This window comes from Mercenaria mercenaria, chromosome 2, assembly GCF_021730395.1.
Source record: "Mercenaria mercenaria strain notata chromosome 2, MADL_Memer_1, whole genome shotgun sequence".
In the NCBI taxonomy this organism is placed as follows: Eukaryota; Metazoa; Mollusca; class Bivalvia; order Venerida; family Veneridae; genus Mercenaria; species Mercenaria mercenaria.
Genome location: NC_069362.1, coordinates 86,312,821 through 86,339,815, shown reverse-complemented (window position 1 = coordinate 86,339,815; position 26,995 = coordinate 86,312,821). Strand labels below are relative to the sequence as shown.

General features: G+C 35.4%; 1 protein-coding gene across 3 annotated transcripts in view; it reads left to right on the top strand.

Moving 5' to 3' along the window:
* The first annotated feature begins 1,117 nt into the window (after positions 1-1,117).
* Positions 1,118-26,995, top strand: part of LOC123562337 (uncharacterized) — a 157,233-nt gene continuing 131,355 nt past the window's right edge. For all 3 annotated transcript variants that reach the window (XR_008369927.1, XM_053537137.1, XM_053537136.1), the window contains exons 1-19: positions 1,118-1,271; positions 10,178-10,281; positions 10,679-10,747; positions 13,165-13,346; positions 15,189-15,263; positions 15,955-16,044; positions 16,206-16,304; positions 17,218-17,325; positions 17,986-18,147; positions 19,655-19,745; positions 20,051-20,199; positions 20,592-20,807; positions 21,247-21,396; positions 21,915-22,276; positions 22,567-22,791; positions 23,680-23,917; positions 24,878-25,189; positions 26,084-26,302; positions 26,696-26,824. Coding sequence is in view for 2 of the 3 variants with exons in the window: in XM_053537137.1 (XP_053393112.1) it covers positions 10,200-10,281; positions 10,679-10,747; positions 13,165-13,346; positions 15,189-15,263; positions 15,955-16,044; positions 16,206-16,304; positions 17,218-17,325; positions 17,986-18,147; positions 19,655-19,745; positions 20,051-20,199; positions 20,592-20,807; positions 21,247-21,396; positions 21,915-22,276; positions 22,567-22,791; positions 23,680-23,917; positions 24,878-25,189; positions 26,084-26,302; positions 26,696-26,824 (2,958 nt within the window). In the remaining variant the exon portion in view is untranslated. The remainder of the gene's footprint in view (positions 1,272-10,177; positions 10,282-10,678; positions 10,748-13,164; positions 13,347-15,188; positions 15,264-15,954; positions 16,045-16,205; positions 16,305-17,217; positions 17,326-17,985; positions 18,148-19,654; positions 19,746-20,050; positions 20,200-20,591; positions 20,808-21,246; positions 21,397-21,914; positions 22,277-22,566; positions 22,792-23,679; positions 23,918-24,877; positions 25,190-26,083; positions 26,303-26,695; positions 26,825-26,995) is intronic.

Genomic DNA, 26,995 nt, shown 5'->3' with positions numbered 1-26,995 from the left:
CCTGCTCTTTGGTGACGACTCTTTATCTGATGAAGATAACATAGAACTATTTGCAGCTGTCCAGAAGTATATTCTTGACAGTGGAAGGTTCACTAATAATTAACACTGACTTTCATTGTGACATGTGCTGTAATATCTTGATAACACCTGACATCCTTCTACGTTTTAACTGGTTCATCTGCAGGTGGATTATTTCTATTTTCATTATTTTTCACTTATTTTCATTTATTGATTTATTCCTTTCTTTCTCTACATATTTTTTCTTATAACTATCACGATTTGAAATTCTTTACTTCTCTTACTAGCACTTAACTTATTTGTGACTTCTGAAATATGACTGAACAGGCTGATAATATTATGTCTTTTTCTTGGTAACTATAGGAATAAAAGAGCCTTGTATGATGTTAAGTGACAACGATTTTCTTACTAGCACTTAACTTATTTGTGACTTCTAAAATATATACGAACAGGCTGTCAATATTTTGTTTTGTTCTTGGGATTTATAGGAATACAGATTTATATGTTAAGTGTCTACGATTTTAAGAAACATCTCTTATCGTATATTTTCTTCTAAAATTGGATGTATTGCACAAGAAATATTATTCTGTTTTGTAAATTTAAGCCATGTTTTTGGTGTATATCTTATAATAGAAGATTGACCTTATAAGTACAATGTGCTTTCGTCAATATTCTTTGCATGCAAAATGGTTACTGTACTATTGTTATTTGTGAAATTCATGCAATAAATATGTTTAAACTAAATAATATGTCTCATTTATTGATTTGCTCTTGAATAAATGATTGTTTGTCGTTCAGATGCGTATTATTATATCACTCGGGCTGCGCCCTCGTGATATAATTCCTTCGCATCTGAACTCCAAACAATCATTTATTCAACGACAAATCACTGGATGAGATATATTATTTCTTAAATAATTCATAAAATTTTTAAGCAAACGAACTGAAATTATTTTGAATGAAATAAAATGCGTTTCCCAATATTAAATGGAAAAAAAATTGAGCGTCGTTTAAACTTATTATTACTATAAACCGTAGTGTACACATTAGAACCGGTTTTACAACAACTGTGTTTACAATAGGCAGCTTTCACAAGAAGCGACCCGCTGATAGTCGGGTATATAAACCCGACTTGACAATCGAGCGACTTACTAGGCGTGGCGAACGCCGTAAGATAGGAAGACTGGACTTTTGAGGGATTTTTTTTCGACTTTATAGAACTGGAGTGGAAAGTAATTACAACTTGATAAACGGTAAGTAACTTACTTTCATTCTTTTCAATATTTTAGATTTCTTTATTTGCAAATTTTATTTCAACTGTTCAATTCTACCCGTTTACCACAGTTTATTGACTGCGAAATTGATTTATCATTGTACATGCTGTACGCTCAATGCGGCTTGTAGTTTTAAGTTGAATGGTCAATAAATAAGCGTTTGTTGTCCATTTATTCATTTATAGCAGAAGTCTGGAACTGTGTTGCATTTTAGAAATTAAAATTTGGCGTCGGTGAGTAATGCGCTAGGGTCGGAACGGAACGGGTACATTATCGCTCTAAAGTAATAAGGATATAAAGAGTAAATGTTTGGCAGCACTTTTCGGGTGTTTTAGACTGCGCAGGAGAATCTGGTTCCTTGTGTAGAAATTTTCCCCAGCGAAACTGTTATCCTGCCTTTTATCATCACTGATCATTTTCCGGACTTGCACGGTGCGTTGCAAGGGAGGTAGTCTTGGAAAGTGATTCGGCAAAAGCATCGATTTTCATAAAAATTCCAAGAATAACTTGACTAGTATTGAACATTCCGTTTCTGAATCCTATAAAATGAAAGCTCATGCAATCAAAACATGTACCGAAAATTATGTAAAAAAACTGCATCCTCCGAGCAAATGTTAGATAAGTGAAACATTGGCTAGACTTTAGAATCTGTCCGTAGCTATTCTCGTTATTTGGGCATTCTTTTATTTATCGATATGGTAGCATGGATATATTTTCCTCGCCAGGTTTAGAAAATGCGGGGGGTGTGGGGGGCAGCAGCCCCCCAATTATGAAATATACAAACTAAAAAAGCCTTACCTTTATTTAAACCATACAGGTACTGGATATTGCAAATTATGCAGATTTTACCTACGGACAGATTCTAAAAGTGCTCCGAAACATTTATCTTAACCGATGATTTTGAATAAAAGGGTAATTTCAACTTTCAACATCTTCTTTATTCATGTTATTGGAGGGAAATGCATTATTTGTGTCAATGTATGTACGGAACAATCCTTTTATATGATGTTATATATGAAAAACCAGCAAACAGCAAAGTCAGCAAAACAGTTTGTTGTCACAGAATTACACAGACTTTGTATATCGTATAAATAATAAATATATATCAAGAAATGAACATTAAAATCTATGGTGTCAACCAGAAACCTTGTACCAAACAGGAATACTTATCACTTGAATGAATCTAGTTCCGACTCGATAAACATTCAATTTATCTAAATTGCTCCAGTTTCATTCCAGATGAATGAAAATGAAATTATCTCAATTATAACACGTATGTTGAAAATAGGCCCCCTGTTATTTGATACTTGAAATATTGGATGTGTCCAGCGCTTCTTTGAAATTCAAATTCTAAAAAAAATCTTAAATCACCTCAACATATTTGACAATGTCCATATTACTGATGGTGTGTTTTTTGAAAAGTGCGATATTCATATAATCGTGTTTTCGCATTGTGTTATCAGCCTTGTCATTGCATTTTTCTTCGCGTCGTCGCAGCATTATCGCAATGTCGCCCCCAACCAGTTTACAGAGCGAAGGGGGCGAACCAACGATGGGCCTAATGGAACACCGCAGAATAAGCTATTCGGTACCGGGTTCCTTGCACTTGCTCAAAATCTGTAGTTTATTCATATATACACTAGGTCGTTATTTTTGCAACCATTCAGCTTTGAGGTCGTAGTTTCGAGTCGCACTTGGGTCATGACCGTGCCTTCTCAAATGACACCAGTACTGTTTTCCAAGACGCGGACTCGAGAGTGATTCAAATATAACTTAAGCTTTCGTCATAATCGAGCTAAAGTTAGTATAAACTAAATGAATCAGTCCGTGTCTAAATATGCTCAGTTTTGCCTTTTTTCTTTATTTCATCGATGAAAAGCCAAAATTAATGTCTGTTACTTATTTGACCTTTGTAAAGTAAAGATGTTTGTGATTTTGATTATTAATGGTGATTTAATGGCTTTAGTATAGATGAAATATTGCTGATTTTGCCCTTACCTGTTATACATCTGAAATAGGTGTACTGTAAACCGGCTTCGTTTTCACCCAATTATCCTTTCAAATCGTGTCGTGTCTATAGAAAATTTTTCATTGTGAAATAAGTGTTTTACGTGTCAGATTTGCTTCTTATTGACATTGATTCATTTTCTTAAAAGACGTAAATTCAAATAAAAAAATAATTGAAGCTGCGCATCTATTCCCAGTCGCATAATGTATCTTTTTTTTTTTAAGACACACAGCACACAGTACTCTCAACAGACTGGTTTTGAAATTCCATGCTTTTAAAACAGCACAGTATCAGAAATACGAGGCCACTGTAGGTTTTATAAACATTTGAAAGTGATTTATTTTATTATCGACATAATTAATACCGTGTGCTTACCTCTGAAAAAAATGCCACCACGTTAAATGCATTAGAATCTATAGGCCGCGAGTTCGATCCCTTCAAGCGATCGTATGTTCTCCGTGACGATCTGATGACAGACATTGTGTCTGAAATCATGCGTCCTCCACCTCTAATCATGTGGAAAAGTTGGCAGTTACTTGCGGAGAACAGGTTAGTACTGGTACAGCATCCAGGAACACTGGTTAGATTATTTGACCGCCGTTACATAACTGAAAAAACGGCGTTTGGCCCCAAACAAACGAATAATAAACTTAATGAATCGATTGTCAATAGAACGCACATTTGAATGAAGAGTACTGTAACTATTTGACTGTGCATTCTCTACATTTCACAGTTTGTGTTTTTTGTTGAGGAAAAGTATTAAAAGGTAAAAAACAGATCTATTATGTTCAATATTTACAAGGAAAGTTCACAGAGTCACACTTGAACAGCTCACTAATTCGTGCGCTGATTTTATCTTGTCTGTGTATTTTTTTTTTATTTCTTCTTACTTTTAAATTGGTTAACGCTAGAGATTTTACAGTTGGAAACGTGCAGATTAATGTTAAACTTAAAGAAATTAACTTTTTAATGCACCCGTAGAATATATTAACAAAGCAATTAATATTCAGAAGTGAAGAGCACTTACCACGGGAATGATTTGTGTATTTGCTATACAGTTAGATCAAAATTATATTTCTTCCAAAGAAATTTAGCCCACGTACAAAGGTATTTTGTTACTGAATAAAGAAAGTCTTTATAATATAAATCAAGGTATTTTAAGATGCACATTGAAAAGCATGGGGAAATTTGTCTTGTTCGAAATGGGTTGAAGGCCGTTTTTTCAAAAGTATTTCACTGTTCAGTCAATCTGACTAAAGTACATCTCCTATAACGCTACGCATAGGATCTGAGAACGACCTATTCATAGCCTCGTTCTGACGACCCTTTCGCTAGCCAATCAGAGCCTAGCTTACAACATCTTGCAAATCTACATGTAGCCTTGACTTTTGATATTTACAATTCTTATGTCGTTATGTATCAGAGAGCCAGCTATCTCAGTCGGTAGGCTACTTGCTTCGTAAGCGAGTGGTCCCGGGTTCGAGCCCTGGAATGACTGTACATTTTTCTTTCTCTTTGACATTCGAACAAGTCTGATTGGATAAAATAAAAATAGCAATACTGGAAATCCAAATATACAGAAGACGAATGTGAATGGGTCGTTCTCAGATCTTCGTTTAGAAGATCAAGTACTTTAGTCAGATTGGTGTTCAATTAACCTAAATTCCGTGCAGTATTTACTTCTTTTCCACAAGTTACTAGCAACGTTCCCATTTGAATCAGAGGCGGGTGACTCATAACTACAGACCATGTCATGACAAATAAGTTCTTCTGTCAAATCAACAGTGATTGAACTCGTGACCTGCCGGAATACTGGCTGTTCTACTGATCGACTGAGAATATCGGTATCCGAGTATGGCTGTTATGTCCTTGATTATCTGAAATTAATGTTGCGGTATTTGTCCGTTTGTTTTCGTTCTTTCGTTTTATATTCACGATGTCAATAACTTTGATATATCGTTGGAATTCGCTGGTGGCCAAGCAAGGTTGCGCATAATGGCAAAAAGATCATTGAACCATAATTCTGTATCCGTGCACGCTCGCATTCTATGGATCGAACATGGCTCCCTGCTTGAACGTCACGGGACTAAGTTGAGCTTTTGATGTATACTGAGAACTTTGTCCCACTTATGAACAACTTTTTCGTGTTTTGTGACCGCTTTGATATAGTGCATGTCCGCGTAAATTCATGGTGGATCTAATTCCATCACGTGATGAATCTAGTTCTGTTCAGAAATATCTTAGACTTTAGAAGACAGTGCGACTTAAGTACACAAAGTCGACAAACACATATTGTCGGGATAACTGTCGGGTATTTTTAGTTTCTCTCTGTTTTGACTTGATGTTTTATTCTGCCAAGCATTTTCATGGAGGAGTGGGGATGAGCCCGGGGTGGGGGTGGGGGTGGGGGTGGGGGTGGAGGCGCATTATACTGCAAGGTTAGCATCATTATCTATATGGGGTTAAATGAATAATTACAAAAACCTGAGAACTTATACAAACGTTGTGTATAACCGTTTGGGTTTTATTGTAAAACTCGAAATAAAATACATGTACCATTCAGTTGTGATGGTGACCAGTAGTTAGAACGTTCTGCCATATTTGTCTTAATGTAGACAGCTTTGTTACGGTTTCTTGAACAATAGTAATTGGCGACTAATGAACCCTGCTGCGACATCATCGTACTTAACGTAGCAAGATCGAAGTGATCTTGGAACACAGCACATTTTCTAAACTTGGGTTCAAGGTTTCGAGAATGTACTTCTTGTTTTATTTTCTTGAGTACTATACAGTTTTACTCGAATTTGGCAATACCATATACGCGCATTTTGCATGCAATTGTCAACGTGTTTAAGCAATCTGCAGTTTATGCACCGTACTTATCTATATATAGAGATAATAGGTTGCATTCGTTCAAATTTCATACAATAATAGCGTGAGAAAAAAAATCGACCAGTTTCAAACTCCCAGCGCCAAAGGCATAAACTCCTCAAAATTGTCAATTTGCAGGACAAGGGTTTCTGTTTGTATAGTCCAGATCTTTTACCCTCTAGTTATTTTTTTTCATGGAGATTAACAGTGAAATGCTTTTCCTCAACCCTTGGTGATCGCACCATTATTCGAATTAGTACAAAATTGTCATTAATCTGGTTGTTTGCACAGAAGAAAAAGAATATGAAGACCATCCTTGGGTTTAATGTTACGGGCCACTGGAAGAACTATTTGTTGGATTGATCAATTGAATGCGGGTTGTATAAATATACGTGGGAATTACTTGAGATTATTAAAAGTAATGCCAATTAATCACTCAAATATTTCAAGGGCGTTTATTCAGTGGACCATTTTAAACTTACTGTTCGTCAACAATGCCCACGCTTGATAAATCTTCAAATGTGGTGTGCATTTAAGGTCTTTATTTTTGAAAAGAATTTGCTTAATTGCAACTTTTCCGTTGAAATTGCGAAACATTAGTCTTAGGTTTCTTTTATTAAAAATGGTACTAACCTCAGTCTGTCAAGTTAAAATAGATAAAAAACATAATTGTACTGTAATTACAATAAATAATTGCGTAAAAGGCATTACTTTCGGAACGACAAGTGAACTCACAATATACAATCCTGCCTATACTGAGCTGGTGACTGAGAGCAGTCTCGTTTATTCGAACTTGCTTCTCGTCTGCGTTACGTATGTACGTGAGGTAATCCAAACAACCTGAAGAAAGTGTGAAGAAAAAATCTCTAGTACTAATGTTTCATCAGAAAACATTTATTTATTATATTATACTATACCGAAACGAAAAAAAGCAGTACAAATCCACAGGGTAAATATATAGCCGGATGTGTGTTTGCATATGGAATTGAAACCTTAAGAGACGCATCCTGAAATTGAACTTTGGTCAGTTACAAACAGAATCGGTGATTAACCTCTAGCCAGCTGGCGACAAGTGATTCTGCCATTGCGACCAGTGCTGCATTGTTCGCTGTTGTCAGTAAATTTCCACTCCATTTTATTGTGTATTCTCAGTATTATTCCTTACTCAACCACACCCAACAGCCAAACATTCAGCACCCGACCCCCGCCCGTCCACCCCATCCCCCACCACCACTCCCGTCCTCTTCAGAATGTGCACTTGTTAAAATGTCATTATTTTCGGACAGCTTCGTTGGCTGACAAATTTTGTTGTGGATGGTTGGGTGAGGAATGGAAAGTGGCAGTGCACTTCAACTGACACACTTAAATTGACAAATTAATTGGATACGCATTTGTTGTGGCTAAATAACTTGTAAAATTTCCTTAAAATATTGTACTGAACTCGAAAAGCACAATAGACCTAATTAATTCAGCAACGACTACACGTACTGACATACAGTCTGAAGCATTTTTGTCACCTTTTAGAAGATAATGTATAGGCTGTATATTGCTCTTACAGCGTAAAAAAATGAGCCGCGCCATGAGAAAACCAACATAGTGCATTTGCGACCAGCATGGATCAAGACCAGCCTGCGCATCCGCGCAGTCTGGTCAGGATCCATGCTGTTCACTTTCAAAGCCTATTGGAATTAGAGAAACTGTTAGCGAACAACATGGATCCTGACCGCGCAATCTGGTCTGGATCCATGCTGGTCGCAAATGCACTATGTTGGTTTTCTCATGGTGCGGCTCAAATACTTCCGATCGGCTACATTAATGATAAATACAATCCGATAAACATTATACCTGGCAAGATTTATTTTTTTACATTAACATGTACATTTTTTCCGCTTGAATCGTTCGCATCATTTGAGAAATTATTTTATTCATATACCGGTAAATGATTTTCCGGGCCACTTGTTTTTCTCATTCAGTTGCTACTGGACGTATGTTGTCTTATTAACCTTTTCGAATGTCTGATCTACACCATTCATGAATATATTTCACGGGTACTTACTAACGCCGTCAGAAAAATACAGTTTTCATGAAATATATTTTCCTTTTTAAATTTTACGAATGTATGAATCAAAAGGATTTAAAAATACCAAGACAACACATTCTTGACTAGTTTCGACCTTTATGTCTTCGTCAGAAATAACAACTTACAAAACAAACGACGTCACGTCCGTTTGGACGCGAACGTCAACGTGACAAAAAGCGCAAATATAGAATATATTTGTATTAATGTACATATAGATACGGATCATAATGATACGGCGGGTATTTATCGAAAACATATTTCTTCAATATGAAGCAGAGAAAAAATAAAACCCAACATATCTACATGACAAATTTTGAAGTATACATGTGAAGCATAAGCGAGAATTAACGATTGATCTACTTATAATTATATAAATAGTAAAATAACATTAATTTAAAAGCTAACCGCACATATATAATTACAGAAACAATCAAAAAATTAAAAACTTTCATTAAAATACGATTAAAGACAAAATGCAGTCAAACGGCGGAAAAGGGAACCTTGAAGCAGTAATAAGGGGAGGTAATAAAACGGCAATAAAATATCAAAATGCTGGAAAATAGAGCCGATATATTCTTAACTTCTACAAAAATTGTTAATATTATTTTAAAGTTAGAAAATATATTAAAAACAATACTATAGAGTGAAAATATTTAACCTGTAGGGATATTATGAAAAAGTTAGTATATAAAACCCTATTAAATATTACTTGGTAACTGTAATCACATAGTAAACAATTCGCTGGTGTTCAATAATTGAATGTATGAATAAATTTCCAATTATGAAACGAATATACTTTTAAGAACTTTTATCTTTAGTTAATGGCTCTGTACCATTTGCCGATGATGCAACTACAGTGTTCAGTTTGTTTGTTTATTTTGAGCCTGTTGTTAGTACTTTTCTGATATTTTTTAAGTCCTGCAGTGTTTGCAGAATTTTAGAATATAATTCAGAGTACGATGTGTCAATCCTTATTTGTATCCTTACAGAGAATTGTTTTCGATGACATTATGGAGTGATAAAATGCGTATTTTTTATTCATCAATTAAAATGAAAAAAATTGAGTAGTATTCGTTGAATTTGAATTCTTTATGGGTAAAAGAATGTAAAAAATAAATAGATATAGCCAAATCAATTAAATAGACCAAATTTAAATTTAATCACGATGGAGAGCAACCATATAGGTGGGCCGGTGGTCTAGTGGTAACACGCTTGACTGTTAATCCAGTCTGCGGTTCGAATCCTTGTCCAGGAACTGGAAATTTCTCAGATGCTCTTGAGTGTCTCCCACCTAACTAAGAGGCCTGTACTGATTCTTCCCAAGAAAGACGGCTTCGCGTGTATCGGCGCTATACACCGGGCACGTTAAAGAACCAGACTGTCTATTCGCAAAGAGCTACGCCAAGTTAGCCGGACAGGCCTGTATCTAAAAAGGATTTCTCTCTATCTGTTCCGTTGGCTTTATCTCACTCTGTCCCTCTGGTCAGATCGCTCTGTGTCTGTACTAGTAGAGGATGAATTTCGCGCCCTGTGTGGCTGCGTTTGCTATATGCAAAGCGCCTTTGAACGTGTATATCATGAAAAGGGCGCTGTATAAATCTGGTATAATAATAACTTTGACAACTATATTGATAAATAATCATAACTTTTCCCCGGCAATTACCATATACACATGTAACACAGTACATAACAGTACTATTGATATATTGATTACCGGACCCCTAGCTACTTCATATCAAATGTTTTACTTTACATCAAAAGTATTCTTTTAATGATTCATTAATAAAGATAATGTGCTTGTCTAATCTAGAGTCTTACAAAAAGTCCGGTGAGAATATACTTAGATGTGTACTGCGGAAGGCAGAAATGCATGCATATCTTTTTCCTCCAGTAATATTGCTATATTTTTTTATCTTCTAAATTCAGGGGAGGTAATTCGCCTGCCAGTATGGAGCGTGTAGCACCACCGCCAGGGTGGTTTGCCTTTGTCTTCCTAGTAGTCTTAGTATCGACCGTACAGTCTCAAACACGTAAGTCAACATTACCCGAAACATTCCAATTAAGTTTGTTAAATAAGTTTGTTACACTCTATACTTTATAGTCATTCCACGGTTTTACTTTGCCAGTTGACCTGACATTAACAAAGAGATGCTCAATTATAGTCGTCGATAATTCACATGCACGAGTACCGGACATGAGGGCTAATATTTCACTACTTATTTTTCATTTTGGACACATTTAGGATGAAAACAGGGGTTTTTGTCAGTCTCGTGAATGTTTTTTTTGTCCCAGGTCCGATACTCGTGCCTGTGCGATAACTCTGCATTAGTTCCGTTGATGTATATCGTAGGCCTACATTCACAATACAATATCGCTCAAATGTATGACAGTTACTTCCCTTTATTGTTGATTCGTGATTCATTTCAGCCTGCACAAGAAGCGACTTTTTTGGCACCAACAATCAGCTGAGCGTTAGCGTAGACGAAAGTGATACTCGTAAGTTTATTTTTAATGTCTTCTTTTTTTCAAGAAATGTCATGGCATCACATATAGATCTAATTTGACATTTCAGAAGTGCTTGTATTGTAAGTTACAGTAGATAAATATTTGAACCCAAGTAGATTTATACTAGATCTATTATTGCATAATCATTTTAATTTAATGGAACCAGAAACATATATATTAAATTACTTCAGCAGTAGATCACATAACCACAGAAATTTTTAGTAAACGAACAAAATCTTTACAAACAACTGTCCCGTAGAATTGGATACTTAAATATTCTAAAAGAGTTGTCCCCCTTTAAAAAAGAATTCCATTTGACTTCAGAACGAAAACATCTAACAGTTTTTTTTTAATGGTAAGTTTTTAAGGCATTAAGGATGACTACCCGTAATAGGCCTCAATTTCACCAAAAGCATACATACAACTTGATAATGTAAGCTTTGAAAATGTCAGACGATAGAAATAAGGTGCATATTGACAAGTTATATAGTGACAGAAGTTCTCAAAAATTTCCTTTAGATTATCTCCCCTGATAATTTTGGTTTTTCATGAGATATCTCCCCTGAAAACTAGAAAAAAATAATTTTCTCCTTTTCTCTACGGGGAAGTTTAGATTTCTTTTTGATATTAGTATCAGAATCATATAATGCAGCTTTCTACCGCAAAATTTTCTCGAAATTCAAGCTCAGATTCTCATAATCAAAGAAATTATATATTTCCCATAGGCATCAATATCAACTTCAATACCGATTATCTCCCCCAAAAATGATAAAATTCGAAAAATCTGTCAGTGAAACGTTTTTAATTTTGAATATTTTTAAAGTGACCAAATTTCCTTTTAAATATTACCATCCAGTTACAAGATATGAAATATGGCTATTACACCATGTTATCCTTAAACTGTCCATAAGTTGTCCCTTTCCGGAATTTAATACTTAGTCCTATAAAAAGACCTGACATAACATATTTTTACATTTTGAAGTACTCTAAAGGTAAAGGTAAAGGTAAAGGTAAAGGTAAGTTTTATTTACCGTCGCTTGGTGAAACAATTGACATAAGCTCTATAGAGCTTTTCTGCGACCCTATATTAAGAACAGTTAAAACCAATTATACCTCGCCCCCAGCAATTTGCTGGTACCCATTTACAGCTGGGTGGCAGGCAATCATGATAAAGTGCCTTGCCCAAGCCAAGGACACACCGCATTGGGGGAGTAGCCAGGATGTGGTGTGGCCTTGGGCAAGGCACTCTATCGGCTATACAATGCAAATTGAAAATAAAATGTAAAATAATGAATGTTGAAGGTAAAATGAGCATGTACAGGTCTAATATTTTGGACTGTATTACATATATGAGTAAATTGACAATGGTTTTGTAGAATAATATATAAATTTTTTATATGCTGTTTAATTTTCATGTAAAACAATTCTTTCTTTCAATGATTTAGTGATGTTCAAAATTTTTCTCCGAAACATGGCATTATGCCATACCTGTCAAGACACACGCATTGCATGTGTCACACGCATTTCGGTCCTAGATCACGCTCACACGCCAACTATTCCAAGTCACACGCATTTAAAAAAATAAAACAGTTGTTTTTCGTAGGAAATAATTGAATCGAGTTGGCCGGAAACGTTGACGGTGTTTCCAGCTTTTACATTTACCATTACAACATGTAATTGCTACCGCATGAATAAACATCACAAAAAGTAAACATGGAGGGAGACAATTCAAAACCAGGTCTATTTTGTGGTAAAAAACTAAATTTTCCATGTAAGGGCATCTCCGGCTTCTAGGGGGCTTTGCACCCAGACCACCCAAGAGGGGCAACCGCCTCTTCCACTCCCGATCACACTCGTGGCCATTGTAGAGCCTTGACAGCTATGACATGGACCTTACTCAATATTACTTATAAAGAAGTGAGAGCCATAAAGGGAGGTAATCAAGAAAAATGCATTCAACAGCATTTTCAACTGTGTTAATTAGTATTCGATCAGTTAGCAGAATTATCGGAAAAGGAGTTGAGAAGAAAAAGATAGTTATATTTTCTGTTAATAAAGATATTACAACAAAAGCATTACTGAGTATGGCCTATGGGGTAGAGTCAAGTTAAATTTTTGATGCAAGCTCTCCTGAGGCGGTCATGAATTGTTGGATACTACTTATTTTATCAACATTATTAAAAGTTTTTGATATTGCAATTTAACCTCTATGGATTGCTGGTGTTGGTACAGAACATAATCTGACCCTTAACTGACAATGCTATTGGTTTGAATGCAAACGATCTGGGAATTGCACTCCACACTCAGCTTTGTAGGTGAAAGATCTGGCTGAGCTAACAAAAATTGTAAAACCATTATCTACGCTTTGATGTGATATATATTCTAAAATTTGGTATTGTTTTCTACAGAACCAAGCAATAGTGAAAACTACAGAGCTCGGCTTCCTTTGAATGGTAATTATGGTCAGAGTGGATTGTCAGTTACACTGAGTCAAGATACTTCTGACCTGCAACCCAACAATTACTTCCAGCTGCAGAATGTAGGGGGAACTGGCATTTATGTCCGACTCTTCAATGCCATAGACAGAGATGTAAGTGCTAGTAAAACAGAGTGCCGTAGATTGTATATTTGCAGCTCAGCTTTTTATGCCCCCGAAGGGAGGCATATAGTTTTTGAACCGTCTGTCCGTCTGTCGGTCTGTCAGTCTGTCAGTCTGTTCGCAATTTTCGTGTCCGGTCCATATCTTTGTCATGGATGGATGGATATAACTTGGCATGAATGTGTACCACAGTAAGACGACGTGTCGCGTGCAAGACCCAGGTCCGTAGCTCAAAAGTCAAGGTCACACTTAGACGTTAAAAGATAGTGCATTGATGGGCGTGTCCGGTCCATATCTTTGTCATCCATGGATGGATTTTCAAATAACTTACCATGAATGTGTACCACAGTAAGACGATGTGTCGCACGCAAGACCCAGGTCCGTACCTCAAAGGTCAAGGTCACACTTAGACGTTAAAGGTCATTTTTTCATGATAGTGCATTGATGGGCCTGTCCGGTCCATATCTTTGTCATTCATGCATGGATTTTAAAATAACTATGCATGAATGTGTGACACAGTAAGACGATGTGTCGTGCGCAAGACCCAGCTCCGTAGGTCAAAGGTCCTAAACTCTAACATCGGCCATAACTATTCATTCAAAGTGCCATCGGGGGCATGTGTCATCCTATGGAGACAGTTCTTGTTTAATCTTTTTGTTGTTGCCTTACATTGGTGTCATCACAAGTTTTTGCATGAAAGCAGGTCAAATGCTTTCAACCTTCACAGATCTTTAGCATCATAAGATAACCCCACAGGACAAGTTACATAACTCTAGCATTTTTGTCAAAATTATGACCCTTTCCAACTTTGAAAAAAAAAGAATGAGGTATTGTCGTCACTTTATCATTGGTGTCGGTGTTGGTTAATTTTTTTTGTTTGTTTAACTTTACACACTTGTTTATCATCATAAGATAAGTAAGCAGGCAAAGAACCATAACTCTCACAAGTATTTTGTCAGGATTGTGGCCCTTTTTGTTCTTTGAAAATTTGAACTTATTGGTTTAAATCTTTATGTCCATTTCTCTTGAATACTATTAAATCAATAGCTTTGAAACTTTGCTGACTTGTTGTCATCATTAGATGAGTACATTGGTCAAGAACCATAACTCTTGCTTGCATTTTGTCAGAATTATGCTTCAGACTTTATTTATTATTCTATCAAGCATTTTCAGGAGGCATGTGACATACAATGTCAAAATCATTCTTGTAAACAAAGAATTTGTTAAAAGTTTTGCAGCTTTCTCAGAAACTACTTCATCAAATTTTTCCACACTTTTAAGATATCTTTGGCATAGTGAGGTGACCTCACATAGCAGGTTTCACAACTCTAGCTTGCATTTTGGCAAATTTAATTATAATTTATACCTCATTTTCACTTAGAAATGTTGGTGAAAGTTCTGTAGGTTTCTAAGGAACTAATGTACTGAATGCTTTCAGACTCATTAATTTTATAAGTCTCCAGCATCATGAAATGACCATTCTGAGCCAGATTCCATATCTGTGACTTATAGTTTACCAAATGATGCCCCTTTTCAACTTAGAAAGTTCTATTGTAAGCTAGTATTATATGAGACTGTTTCAAATGGTTGAGCATGCTGTCACTAGACAGTTCTTGTTCTGATAGTCTGACAGAGTCCTACAGCCTAACCTGTCTTAAGCAGCCAGCCAGGGGAAGCAGACAATTTGGTCGCTGTAATGCTTTTGAAGATAATGCTAATATTAATAACTGTTTCAATTTTATGAGCTGTTGCATTGTTTGCAAATACAAGGAAAAAGTCAGACCATCGTGAATAGAATCATCATTAAGTCAAATCATCTTTTTTTATTTGCAGGGGGGTTTGGATGGAATTCCACCAGAGAGGAACAGTGTTGTCTTCAGACTGACCTGTACATGGAATGGGCAGCAGGTAGGTGTTTCCTGTATTTAACACTGTCTAACCTGTAAAAGTTTCTTTTAATGGTCTTATCTCATTTATCATGTCCAACAGTATATTACTTCATTGACAGTGGTTTACTGTATAACTTGTAAAGTACTTTTTTAATCTTTCCTTAAGAACACAGTTTTAGCTTAACTTTTTGCAGCAAATGTAGAGCTATTAGACTCCGCGTTGATGTCTGTGTCCCCGTCGGCGTCACAATTTGTTTTTGTATGTAAGCTGGTATCTCAGTAACTACTTGTAGGAATAGATTGAAACTTCACAGACTTATTCATTGTGATAACCTTACTTACACTGCGCAGGTTTAATAAATCTGTTTTGCTTTTTTCACAAAATTTTGCTCCTTTTTATTGCTTAGCAATTTTTGGTTAAGTTTTTGTATGTAAGCTGGTATCTTAGTACCCACAAGTGGGAATGGATTGAAACTTCACACACTTGTTCACTGTGATGATCTGACATGCACTGCACAGGTTCCATAACTCTACTTTGCATTTTTACAAAATTATGCCCTCCTTCGACTTTTATATTCATTCAATTGACAAGGCTGTGGAATTGTCGAGCGTTTCTGTTCTCAGACAGCTTTTGTTTCTTGATGCTGTAACATTAATATCATGGAATTGTTTAATTAAAAAAAATGTTTTGTGTGTAACTTCTAATACAGACCCTGTATGACCTGACAATTGTACTGAGTGATGTTAATGACAACACACCATTCTTCAGGAATCTTCCATCTACTCTGTCAGTCAGTGAGGTGAGTTCACTAAATCTTTCATAATATATCTCTTCAAATTTTTGTAGATATACTAGAAAAAATGTCTAAAGTATATATATATATTGGTTAATTTTATAAAACATATAGCATCAGATATTAAAAATAAGATTTACATTGTTTTTTTGTTTGTTCTTTTTTAGAATAAGGTTGTAGGTACATCAGTATTTGATGTGACTGCTACAGATAGAGACAGTGTTCTTGTTAACAACGGTGCTGTGCGGTATTCAATCATCAGTGGGGTAAATATCTTCATTATTGCATACAGTAACAAACTTGCCAAAAACAATCACAAGCTGCAAAATCTTGAGTTTATTCTCAAGCTGGAGAAGTAGGAAATTAATATTCTTGTTCCTTGTGGAAAAAACCTGTCAAAATGTGAGATCAAGGATGATCGCTCTTCAGTCTTTAACGGACAAAGAAGACCCCACATACATGTATATCCTATATTTTAATTGTGTTAATAGTCTGCATTTTATTGATTATTTCCTTAAATATATTTAACTACATTTTAAGTTGTTTTTTCCTGTAATATTTAGACCCTTTACATGATTGTGTTTGGTATGATAAAAATAAGTATTGTATTTCTATGAGGGTAATATAAACACTATTCACCCCTCCAAGTATGAATATCATCCATCATTTATACCTTGAATTATACTCGTATTTCGTATTTCGCAAGGTGAACAATTTTCATATCACCCTGTCAGAGATGCAAGATTTATAGAATACAGCAGTGAAATGATAAATGTTCTATGAGCCGCACCATGAGAAAACCAACATGGTGCGTTTGCAACCAGCATGGATCCAGACCAGCCTGCACATCTGCGCAGTCTGGTCAGGATCCATGCTGTTTGCTTTCAAAGACTATCGCAATTAGAGAAACTGCTAGTGAACAGCATGGATCTCATTATGTAAATCGTTTATTATCTGTCAGTGCAATGTGGATAAATTTCAAAAAGAGAGATAAAATTTTGATAAAGTTAATGCATACGTGTGTTCATAAATAAATTCAGTGAATGTTTGGGAGTGATGTAACCTGCATCTGCAGTAAGAATCACAAGATGAAAACACTTGCATATATACTCTGTTTTCAGACAGTGTTAACAAAGAAATAATATTGGTGATTTTAACATCTTTGTTCAATTTTTGCAGCAAACTGCGAACAAATTTGCTATAGATGACGTCTCTGGTGTAATTACTGTGAATGAGAAATTGGATTTTGAGGCCCGCACTTTCTATCCACTTACAATTCAAGCAAGGGTAAGGAAATATAATAAGGAAATAATATTTGGTAATTTAACACTGGTCTGTACAATATCCTGTATATTTAGAGAAGTACCTGTTACAAAAACATGTTTGATGAGTTGATAGGCGAGTCCAGAATGTTTTTTTGAATGGGTACATTAGTATAAATGTATTTACCATCATGCACAATATTGTACTGAACAATGATAAATAACCTTTATTCAATGGTTTCCGCCGTGAAAGTAGAACAGTTTGACAAAACAAAATTTCATCTTCTAAATATATACATTAAACATTTTATCAGCATCGGTTAATATTTTTGCAGACACTTCAGTGGTCAAAAGCTTTTTTTTCATTCTGTTAACATGGAGATATGTAAAGTTCAGTATAGATTATTTTATATCCAGTCATGAAATATATTAGGTGGTCACATGGACCATGGTACAAACTGGAATTGCTGATTGGAGAAGAGTAATAGAAAAAGAATGATAGAGTATAAGCTAAATACAAACTGATGTGTTGATTGCATGTAGGAAGTATACACTTTCTAGCGAATGAAACTATCGTATATATTTGATGATAACTTGTGATTATGAATTTTAATGAAAAAGATGTCTTAAAAGACATGGCCAAAATGATGAGAGTTGTTTACATGGTGGAATTTTATTCTGACAGGATTTGGGAACCCCATCAAGATCTAGCACAGCTTTCTTCAATATTACTCTGATAGATGAAAATGACAATTCTGCTGCATTTATTAGGACTAACTGTCAGACAGACAATAGAGGATTTTGTGTTGGTGCGAGATACTCTACCAACATTATATCTGGAGCAAATGTAAGTTTTTCTATAGCCTACATGTTATTTCTCCATGTTCTGTGACAGTGTGATAGTCAGTATTTCAGAATTAATGACCCTTCACTTTAACCCTTAGCCTGCTGGTGGAAAGTAATTCTGCCTTTGCGACCAGTGCAGACCAAGATCAACCTGTACATCCGTGCAGTCTGATCATGGTCTGCACTGTTCGCTGTTCAGTCAGTAAATTTTCAGTGAACACCCCTTTTAATAGTACATGTAGTTTTAATAGTAATGGTATTGCCGAAATTGAATGATAGGCCAGTCCATTAAAGAAATTTAGCAGGGTAAGGGTTAATCATGTTCAGAAGTATGAGAAGTTATTTTATTACTGGTATGAATCAAGGATCATATTTAGATGATCTAACAGTCTTCTTGGAATTAAATTTAATTGAAAAACAGCTTTAAGGTTTCGATGGAGGCCTTGAGAAACAAAAATCAAACAACACCAAATCATAGAAAGAAAGAGTTGTTTGACATGAAAATTGAACAGCATGTAAAATATGTATATTACTTTACGAAACAAGTGTCAGTATACTGATATAAACATTGAATTCCGGAAAAGGGCTGCCTAAAGGGGCTCCACTTCCGGACAGTTAAACGCCTTTAAAAACTCACCATTTTCAAAGAACAGTTACACATGTTTGTTTTGATGCATTTGCAATAGCGTGCGAGTGGTGAAATTTCGCATAACAAGGTGGAACACAGTTTTCAGCAATTGTTTATCTTTATTTCTTTACAAATTGCATTCATTTTCAAAGGGAGAAAACTGTTCCAGATTATTTTAAGTACAAATGGCATTCATTTTTAAAGGGAAACAACTTTTTCCGATTATTTTAAGTAATCTTTGAGAAAAAGTTGTCTCCTTTTGAAAATGAATGCCATTTGTAAAGAAAAAAAGATAAACAATTGCTGAAAACTATGTTCCACCTTGTTACGTGAAATTTCACCACTCGCACGCTATTGCAAATGCATCAAAACAAACATGTGTAGCAGTTCTTTGAAAATGCTGAGTTTTTAAAGGCGTTTAACTGTCCGGAAGTGGAGCCCCTTTAGGCAGCCCTTTTCCGGAATTCAATGTTTATATCAGTATACTGGCACTTGTTTCGTAAAGTAATATACATGTTTTACATGCTGTTCAATTTTCATGTCAAACAACTCTTTCTTTCTATGATTTAGTGTTGTTTGATGTTTGTTTCTCAAGGCCTCCATCGAAACCTTAAATGGAACAAGTTAAACATTGTTAACAATTTCTTGGCACAATTACTGTAGAATATATATCCAGCAGGTACAGTTTGTTATTAATGTGTTTAACATATTTTATATGTGTAACTTCTTACAATACCAAAGATGGTCTGAACGAGTGGAAGCTTTATCAGATATTTCCGATGTAATGAAGCGATAATGTTACATTGATATTGCATCACGATCCTTCTCTTTAGCATTGCATTCAGCAGGGTGTAAATTTTGCTTAAATCTTCCTTTTCAGACTGCCGGAACACTAAGTATTAGCCCTGACAACATCAGGGCCAGGGATAAGGACACTCTTAATGCACCAATCACCTTTAACATCTTTAGAAGTAAGTTTATTCAGTTACTGCTATAAGAAAACTTCACTTCAGTTTCATATGCAGAGTTCAAGTATTTACTTAAAAAAAATTCGCTGAGAAATGGAAGATGCAACATTTTCACATGTTCATAAAAGAACACTGCAGTTTGATCTGGCACACAACATTTTAATGTTTAATAAAAGGTAGTTCTATGCAATTGAATTAAAACAAGTGTCAGTTAGGCAAAAAGAAATGGAGAGAAATAACACAAAAAAGTCTGTTTAAATTTTTATTTTGTCATTATTTGTAATAACTGTAACATTGCTTTATTGTAGCATCTCCAACTGGATATGAAAATGCCTTCACCATCAACACGTCTCCATTTTCTAATAATGGAGAATACACGGCAACTGTCAGTCAAGTTCAGTCAATTAACAGGAATAACCTTGCCTCGACTGAAGGACTTATTGTTGTTACTGTTCAGGTATGTTGCAGTAAACTGAGAAAAAGTAAAAATCTCTGTTTTTTACAATCGGAATATTTCTTCAAGGAAATGAATATATGTCAAACATTCTTATGCCATTTTTTTCTCACAGTGGAGAAGTTTAGTGGTTGAGTTCTTCCAGACAAGATGATTAAAAGAAAGGGAGATGATTTAAGTAATATCCCTTCCATCTTCTGTGAAGTCATTTGATTTTGTTGGCATAAACTTTTGTGGTCTTAGCCAATTAGGCTATTGCATGGGGTCTGAAGTTTATGGATTTCAAAGTTTAAAAAAAGTTTCTTTCTTCATTGGAATTTAATTTCAAGGATTGCCGCAACCCAAAAAGCCAGAAAAGAGTCCCTCACAAAAAATAATGTTCTCTATAATTTCAGGCTGTTGAAACCAATGTGCTAACATACAGGTCATATGCATACTTGGATGTATTTGTGAGTGTTGCCGACCAGTTTGCGCCTACTCTTTCAGTAGTTGGTGGAGGTACATCTGGTACCATCTCTGAAGGTGCCGACATTGGTGATCTTGTCAGACGTACCAATTTCTTTGGCAACAACAACAACTTTTTGCGGTTAACAATTAGCGATAATGACTATGTAAGTTTGTTGAAGTTCTAAAAATGAAAAAAAAAGTCGAAATAAAACTGAAAAAAAATGACAAAAGTATTGTGCAGTTTTGCTTGTAAAAATATTACCTAGATGCATTGGTATTGGAGCTATTTGTGAACATTATAGAGCAAGGTTCATTCAAGTATATTTGAGGCATTAAACGGTTCGTCTTGCTATTACTGAGACCATTCAACTAAAAGAATTGTTTCGGTGTTTCATACAACCAAAGGAAATATTTTTCATTGAATAGTCCTGTGATACAGATCTCTGAACAAGTGTGTTAAGAAAACTGGTTGTAAATTTTCTTCCTTTCTTGTTCAGACCATATTCATTTGCCTAAGATATTTAATGACCTTACAGCATGGCCACAATATTTACAATGTATTTTCAGTAGGACTGTAATAATTTTTTTCTTGCTTTATTTCAGTATTCCACGGAGACTCTGCCAGCTAATGGCTACACCATGTCAACAAATTTAGCAAATCTGTTTACCGTAGATACTGATGGATTTATCAGGGTATCAAATACAGCTGGCCTTGACTTTGAGACTGCTACTTCAAATCCTATCCTCTTAGAGGTAATATGAGCCGTGCCATGAGAAAACCAACATAGTGGGTATGCGACCAGCATGGATCCAGACCAGCCTGCGCATCCGCGCAGTCTGGTCAGGATCCATGCTGTTCGCTTTCAAAGCCTATTACAATTAGAGAAACCGTTAAGGAACAGCATGAATCCTGACCAGACTGCGCGGATGCGCAGGCTGGTCTGGATCCATGCTGGTCGCATACCCACTATGTTGGTTTTCCCATGGCATGGCTCATATATAGTATTGTAGTATAGATGATTTCTGCAATGGTGATTGATGTGTATAAAATACAAATGTTTCTTTAGAATCTCTAAGCTAACTTCATTTTAGTTGCTAGAAATTGATAGGTTGTGATTTTTATTTTAAAAGGGCATTTTTTGGTTTCAAGACAGTATCTTATATCAGTATATATGAAATTACAGTTTAGTTTTTCATCAATTTTGAGATGGCAGTGAAAGGAACAAAGAACAGTATGATATGAAAATGTAATGCAAAAAATGTTTTGACAGGTTGTTGTAGCAGAAACCACAACAGCACAGCGTCGTAGCTCCACGCTTACATTGACCATCTCAATTGAAGATGCAAATGATAATGCTCCCGTCTTCCCTGCAGCTGCCTATGAGACTTCATTCCCACAAGGCACTTACACCTTCGATAACTTTGGAAACACTCCACGTGACGTGGTCACTGTAGTGGCAACTGATGCAGACACAAGCTTTCAGTTTCGACAGATCACATACAGTATTACAGCCGTTAGTAATAATGGAGAGAGCCTGTTTACAATAAACTCAGCATCGGGTCTTATTCAGGCTGATGGTACATTTGTACCTGCCTCATATACAATAACAGTGAGAGCAACAGATGGAGAAAGGTACTGAAAAATGTACATTGTAAGCGTAGTGATCTAATGATCACTTTTATTGTCTATCAACTCGATTATTTCAAATCGAATGAATTCAACTTCAGCTGTATGAATCATGAGTTGTGGAGGTTGAAGACAAAAATAATTTGTAGATTTTTTAGAAACACTTTCTTATATATATTGACTCTAATGTGGAAAAGGTGTTTAACTAGTGTATGTAGAGATCTAGACTAATCATGCCTGAGAATAGGAATTTATCTATTCCAAAATTATATGAACAAAAAGTTGCTGTTTTGCAGGAGTTCACAGACTGCTGTTTTGGTTACTGTGACAGAAACTGGGGTTTCACAACCATCATTCCCTGCTACCACTGTGAACATCCAAGTGAGTGAAGGGGCTCTTTCCGGTACTTCTGTGTTCCAGGGAGATGCCTCCGATCCTGATGGAGACACTTTGACTTATGAGATGACCAATGTTAACTTCAACCAGAATCAGTTTAATCCAGACTTCGTCATTTCATCAAGGTACTTTATTTCCATATGTCAGTTCAGTATTGTGTAAAGTTCAGCTTGCTTGTTTTTCGTATGAAAAAATAATTCTTGTCATTTGACAGTTGGCATCATTGTTGCTGTTGCAACTGATAAAGATAAGTTTAGATTGACTTTCTCAAAAACTTTAAGAGCTTCATAGCAGCTTTAAAACTTTAGTCAGTGTTTGAGTAATAAGGTTCTTTGGTACTTAGAAAATTGTATTTCTTTGCATATTTTTTGGTTTAACCCTTCTGCTGGTGGCAAGTGATTCTGCCTTAGCGACCAGTGCAGATCAAGATCAGCCTGCACATTCGTGCAGTCTGATTATGGTCTGCACTGTTTGCTATTTAGTCAGTAAATTTTCAGTAAACACCCCTTCAAATCATAAATGGTATTGCCCAAATTGAATGATGGACCAGTCCATTTTAAAAATTTAGCAGGCTAAAGGTGTAGTCAACTTCATTTGACTACTGTAACAACTGTAGTAATCGGAGTATTAAGGACAAGTTCAATAACTATCTTGCATATTGTCGGCACTTACAGATAAGGGTTGATACTCGCAGATGCAATACAGTGCATTACTGCAGTAACTCTTTAAAATTCAAAAGCAAATACAGCAGTTTTGCAATGGCTTGACAATTTACAAGGATGGAATTTGCATTTAGAAGAATACTGCTGCAGACATTGTTGTAACCAGTTCTTAACCTTCAAGTTTAAATTTTTTGGGAAAATCGTCTGTATTTAGGCGTTATGTTGAAATTACATGTTAAAGGACAAATTGAATTGACATGTTGAAATTACATTTTAGAGGACAAATTGAATTGACTCAAGTGATATATTGATTTGCAGAAGTGATAAGTTGGTCTATTTTTATATTTTCAGTGGATTGGTAACAGTACGGACATCTGGTGTTACACAGCAGACAAAAGTGCTGAACAGAGAATCTATCTCGTCCTACGTGTATCGTATTTCAGCTAGAGATGGCAGTTTCCTGTCGGCCACAATGACATTGAGCATTACAATAACCGACATCAATGACAACTCACCCTTCTTCATAAATGCGCCATATTTCTTTACCGTCAATGAAAATTCCCCAAGTCAATCTGTTGGGACAGTATCTGTAAGATTATTTTGTGTTATTTTGCAATTTTTGTTTTCAAATTACAGTCTGGTTGATAAAAAGCTAACTAGAGATATATCAGAATGTGTTTTCCTCTTTTGATGTTTGGAAGTTGTTGAAGTACCGGTATTGTGAAACACAAGTAATATAGATATAAAATCACATAAGACTTAAATTGAGTCAGTATGACTAAACTCCCAACCTAAGAGTCTGAAATCCAAAGAAAAGTGCAGAAAAAAATTGTACATTGCATGCTTAGTTAATTTCATTTTAGCTCTACTATTCTACTCAACCAGGCATTTCCCTAAACATCACACTTGGTTAAAGCTTTGTGTGCAAGTTAAAATTTCAATAATTGTTGCAAGTATTGAAAGTCTTCCATGTCATCAAACCTACTTATAAAACCAGATTAAATAACTCTGGTTAAATTCATTTTAAATTATAACCCTTTTTCAACTGTTTAAATTTGGTTAAGATATATTGCATGCAACACTATTTGGCTGTATCTTGAAAACAACCATATGCAAAACTTTAACCATTTTTTGACTTAGAAAACTTGGTTGAAGTTTAGCATGCAAGTTGTTGTCATTGCCATAATTGAATATAAATGTGCTATAAATTGTAATGTGAAATAACAGTTGTATAAATCTTGCCAAGTTTTGGCCCTTGTTAAACTAAGAAGCCGTTAAATAGTCAAGTGTTTTCTTATGGACAGCTCTTTTTCCTGCCTTTTTCTGATTCAGGCAAATGAAATGCTGTGTAAGATTCTTTTTAAAAGAGTTGGTGATTTATTTTATTTTATCCTTTTTGAAGTTTGCAGTTTCTTGATATTTTACAGAATTTTAAAGTTTTAATTGATGCATAATTTTGTGGATTTTACAGTCTGTACCACACAGTATATGATTTAAAGCTGTGTATTTTTAGGTGTTTGAAAACTCTTGCATTTTATTCTGTTTACAGGCAAATGATAATGATGAGGCTGGTACCCTAAACTCTCAAATATTCTATCAGCTGCCAGGAAACAGTCAATTTACAATCAATTCCCAGTCAGGAGAAATATCTACAATTGGGTCTCTGAATTATGAGGCCCAAAGTCAGTATGTGTTGATTGTTGAAGCAGTTGACAGCCCAGTTGACAGACGGACGGGAACAGCCACTGTGACCATCAACGTTAATGATGTACAAGATCAAGTTCCAGTGTTTGTTGAACCCAATGTCGTCGAGACTGTGAATGAAAATGCTGGTATTGGAACAGTTGTTGCCCTTATTACGGTATGTCAACTACATTTTTTAGCTTGACTTTTTGAAGAAAAAGTAGAGCTATTGCACTTGCCCCAGTGTCGCCTTCGCCATTGCCTCCATTGGTTAAAGTTTTTGATAAAGTCAAATATCTTTGTTACTATCGAAGCTATTGACTTGAAACTTAAAACAGTTATTTACTGTCAAAGTCTGCACCAGGAGAAATAATCCCCATAACTCTGATTGAATTTTAACAGAGTTATGCCCCTTTTTAACTTAGGATTTTTTGGTTCAGTTTTGATAGTCAAATATCTCTTGTTACTATCAAAGCTTTTGACTTGAAACTTAAAATATTTATTTACTATCAAAGTCTACACCAAACGAAAAAATCCCCACAACTTTGGTTTGAATTTTGATAGAGTTATGCCCCTTTTTAACTTAGAATTTTTTGTTAAATTTTAATAAAGTTTTTACTGGCAAAGCTCTAATTCAGAGTCAAGCACTGAGAAAAGTCGAGCGTGCTGTCGTGTGGACAGCTTACGTTTTGTATATTTCTTAATATAGTTTTAAGCCTTTACCATCACTCTTAGTAGGGCATTTCTTTTCTAAAACTTTGACTTTATCTAAATATTTTTGTATTAGTACAATACATCTATGTTTCACATACCGGTAAACATATATGACCTATAACTACAGATGTTATGGTTTGAATTCGTTTCATAAATTTGGAATGTTTTGGATGAGCTTACCTTGCTATTGAAGCATCAAAATGGTATTTAGATGTCCAGGGTTTGAATCGCATTCTTACTGAACCTCTTTAACTTTTTAACCCACCTTTATCACTCACTGGTGCATATGTTACTATGTTCTTTTTTCAATTATTTTCTCATAAGATAAACAGTAAATACTTTTAAATTCATTATTTAGGCTCTGGATGCAGACAGTATCCCAAACATAGAGTACATCTTGTCGGGAACAAACAGCGATGATTTCACTTTAACAAACTTCAATGGAGTTGCCCGGATAACAGTTCAGCGTTCTCTAAACTATGAAACACGTCCTACATATAACCTGTTTTTGACCACTGCTGATGGACAGGGTAGCAATATAGCTGGAGCCACAGCTTCACTTGTCATTAATGTTCTGGTAAATACACCTTAGCTTGTCATTTTCAAATGCAGGAAAATAATGGATGCTCTGTTATGAAAAACATTGGAAAATATTTGGTGCTTTATTTGAAATACATAGGAAAATGATAGGGCCTCTATTTGAAACTTTTGGAAAAATAACGCATGTTGTTTTTGAAATACGTGGGAAAATAATTGGTGCTGTATTTGAAATATCTAGGAAAATGATAGGTGCTCTATTTAAAACTAGTGGAAAAATAATGCAGATTGTTTTTGAAATGTGTGGGAAAATTACAGGTGCTCTATTTGAAATATGCAGGAAAAAGTGGACTACGTTAAGAATTGTACAGAAAGTAGATAGGCAGCCAGTTTTTGTTCTCAGTGACATTATTTCTGTAATATTTGTTTACAGGATGTAAATGAGTTTTCTCCAGTGTTATCTATACCAGACGGCTCGCTTAATGTTGTTGAGACAACTTCCCTCGGTACAGTGTTGACCCAGGTTGCTGCTACAGACCAAGATAACCCAACAAACAACCTGGTGAGAGAAACTTTATATTTAACTATCTTTTTAGCCCCTCCCCCCAAATTTTATTTGGGGTGGGGGGCACTTAAGAATTGCCCTTGTCAATCCATCTGTCCATCCAAATTTGTGTTTCATATCTCGAATATGATTTACTGACGTCACATCTAGGGTTACTCATCCTCCACC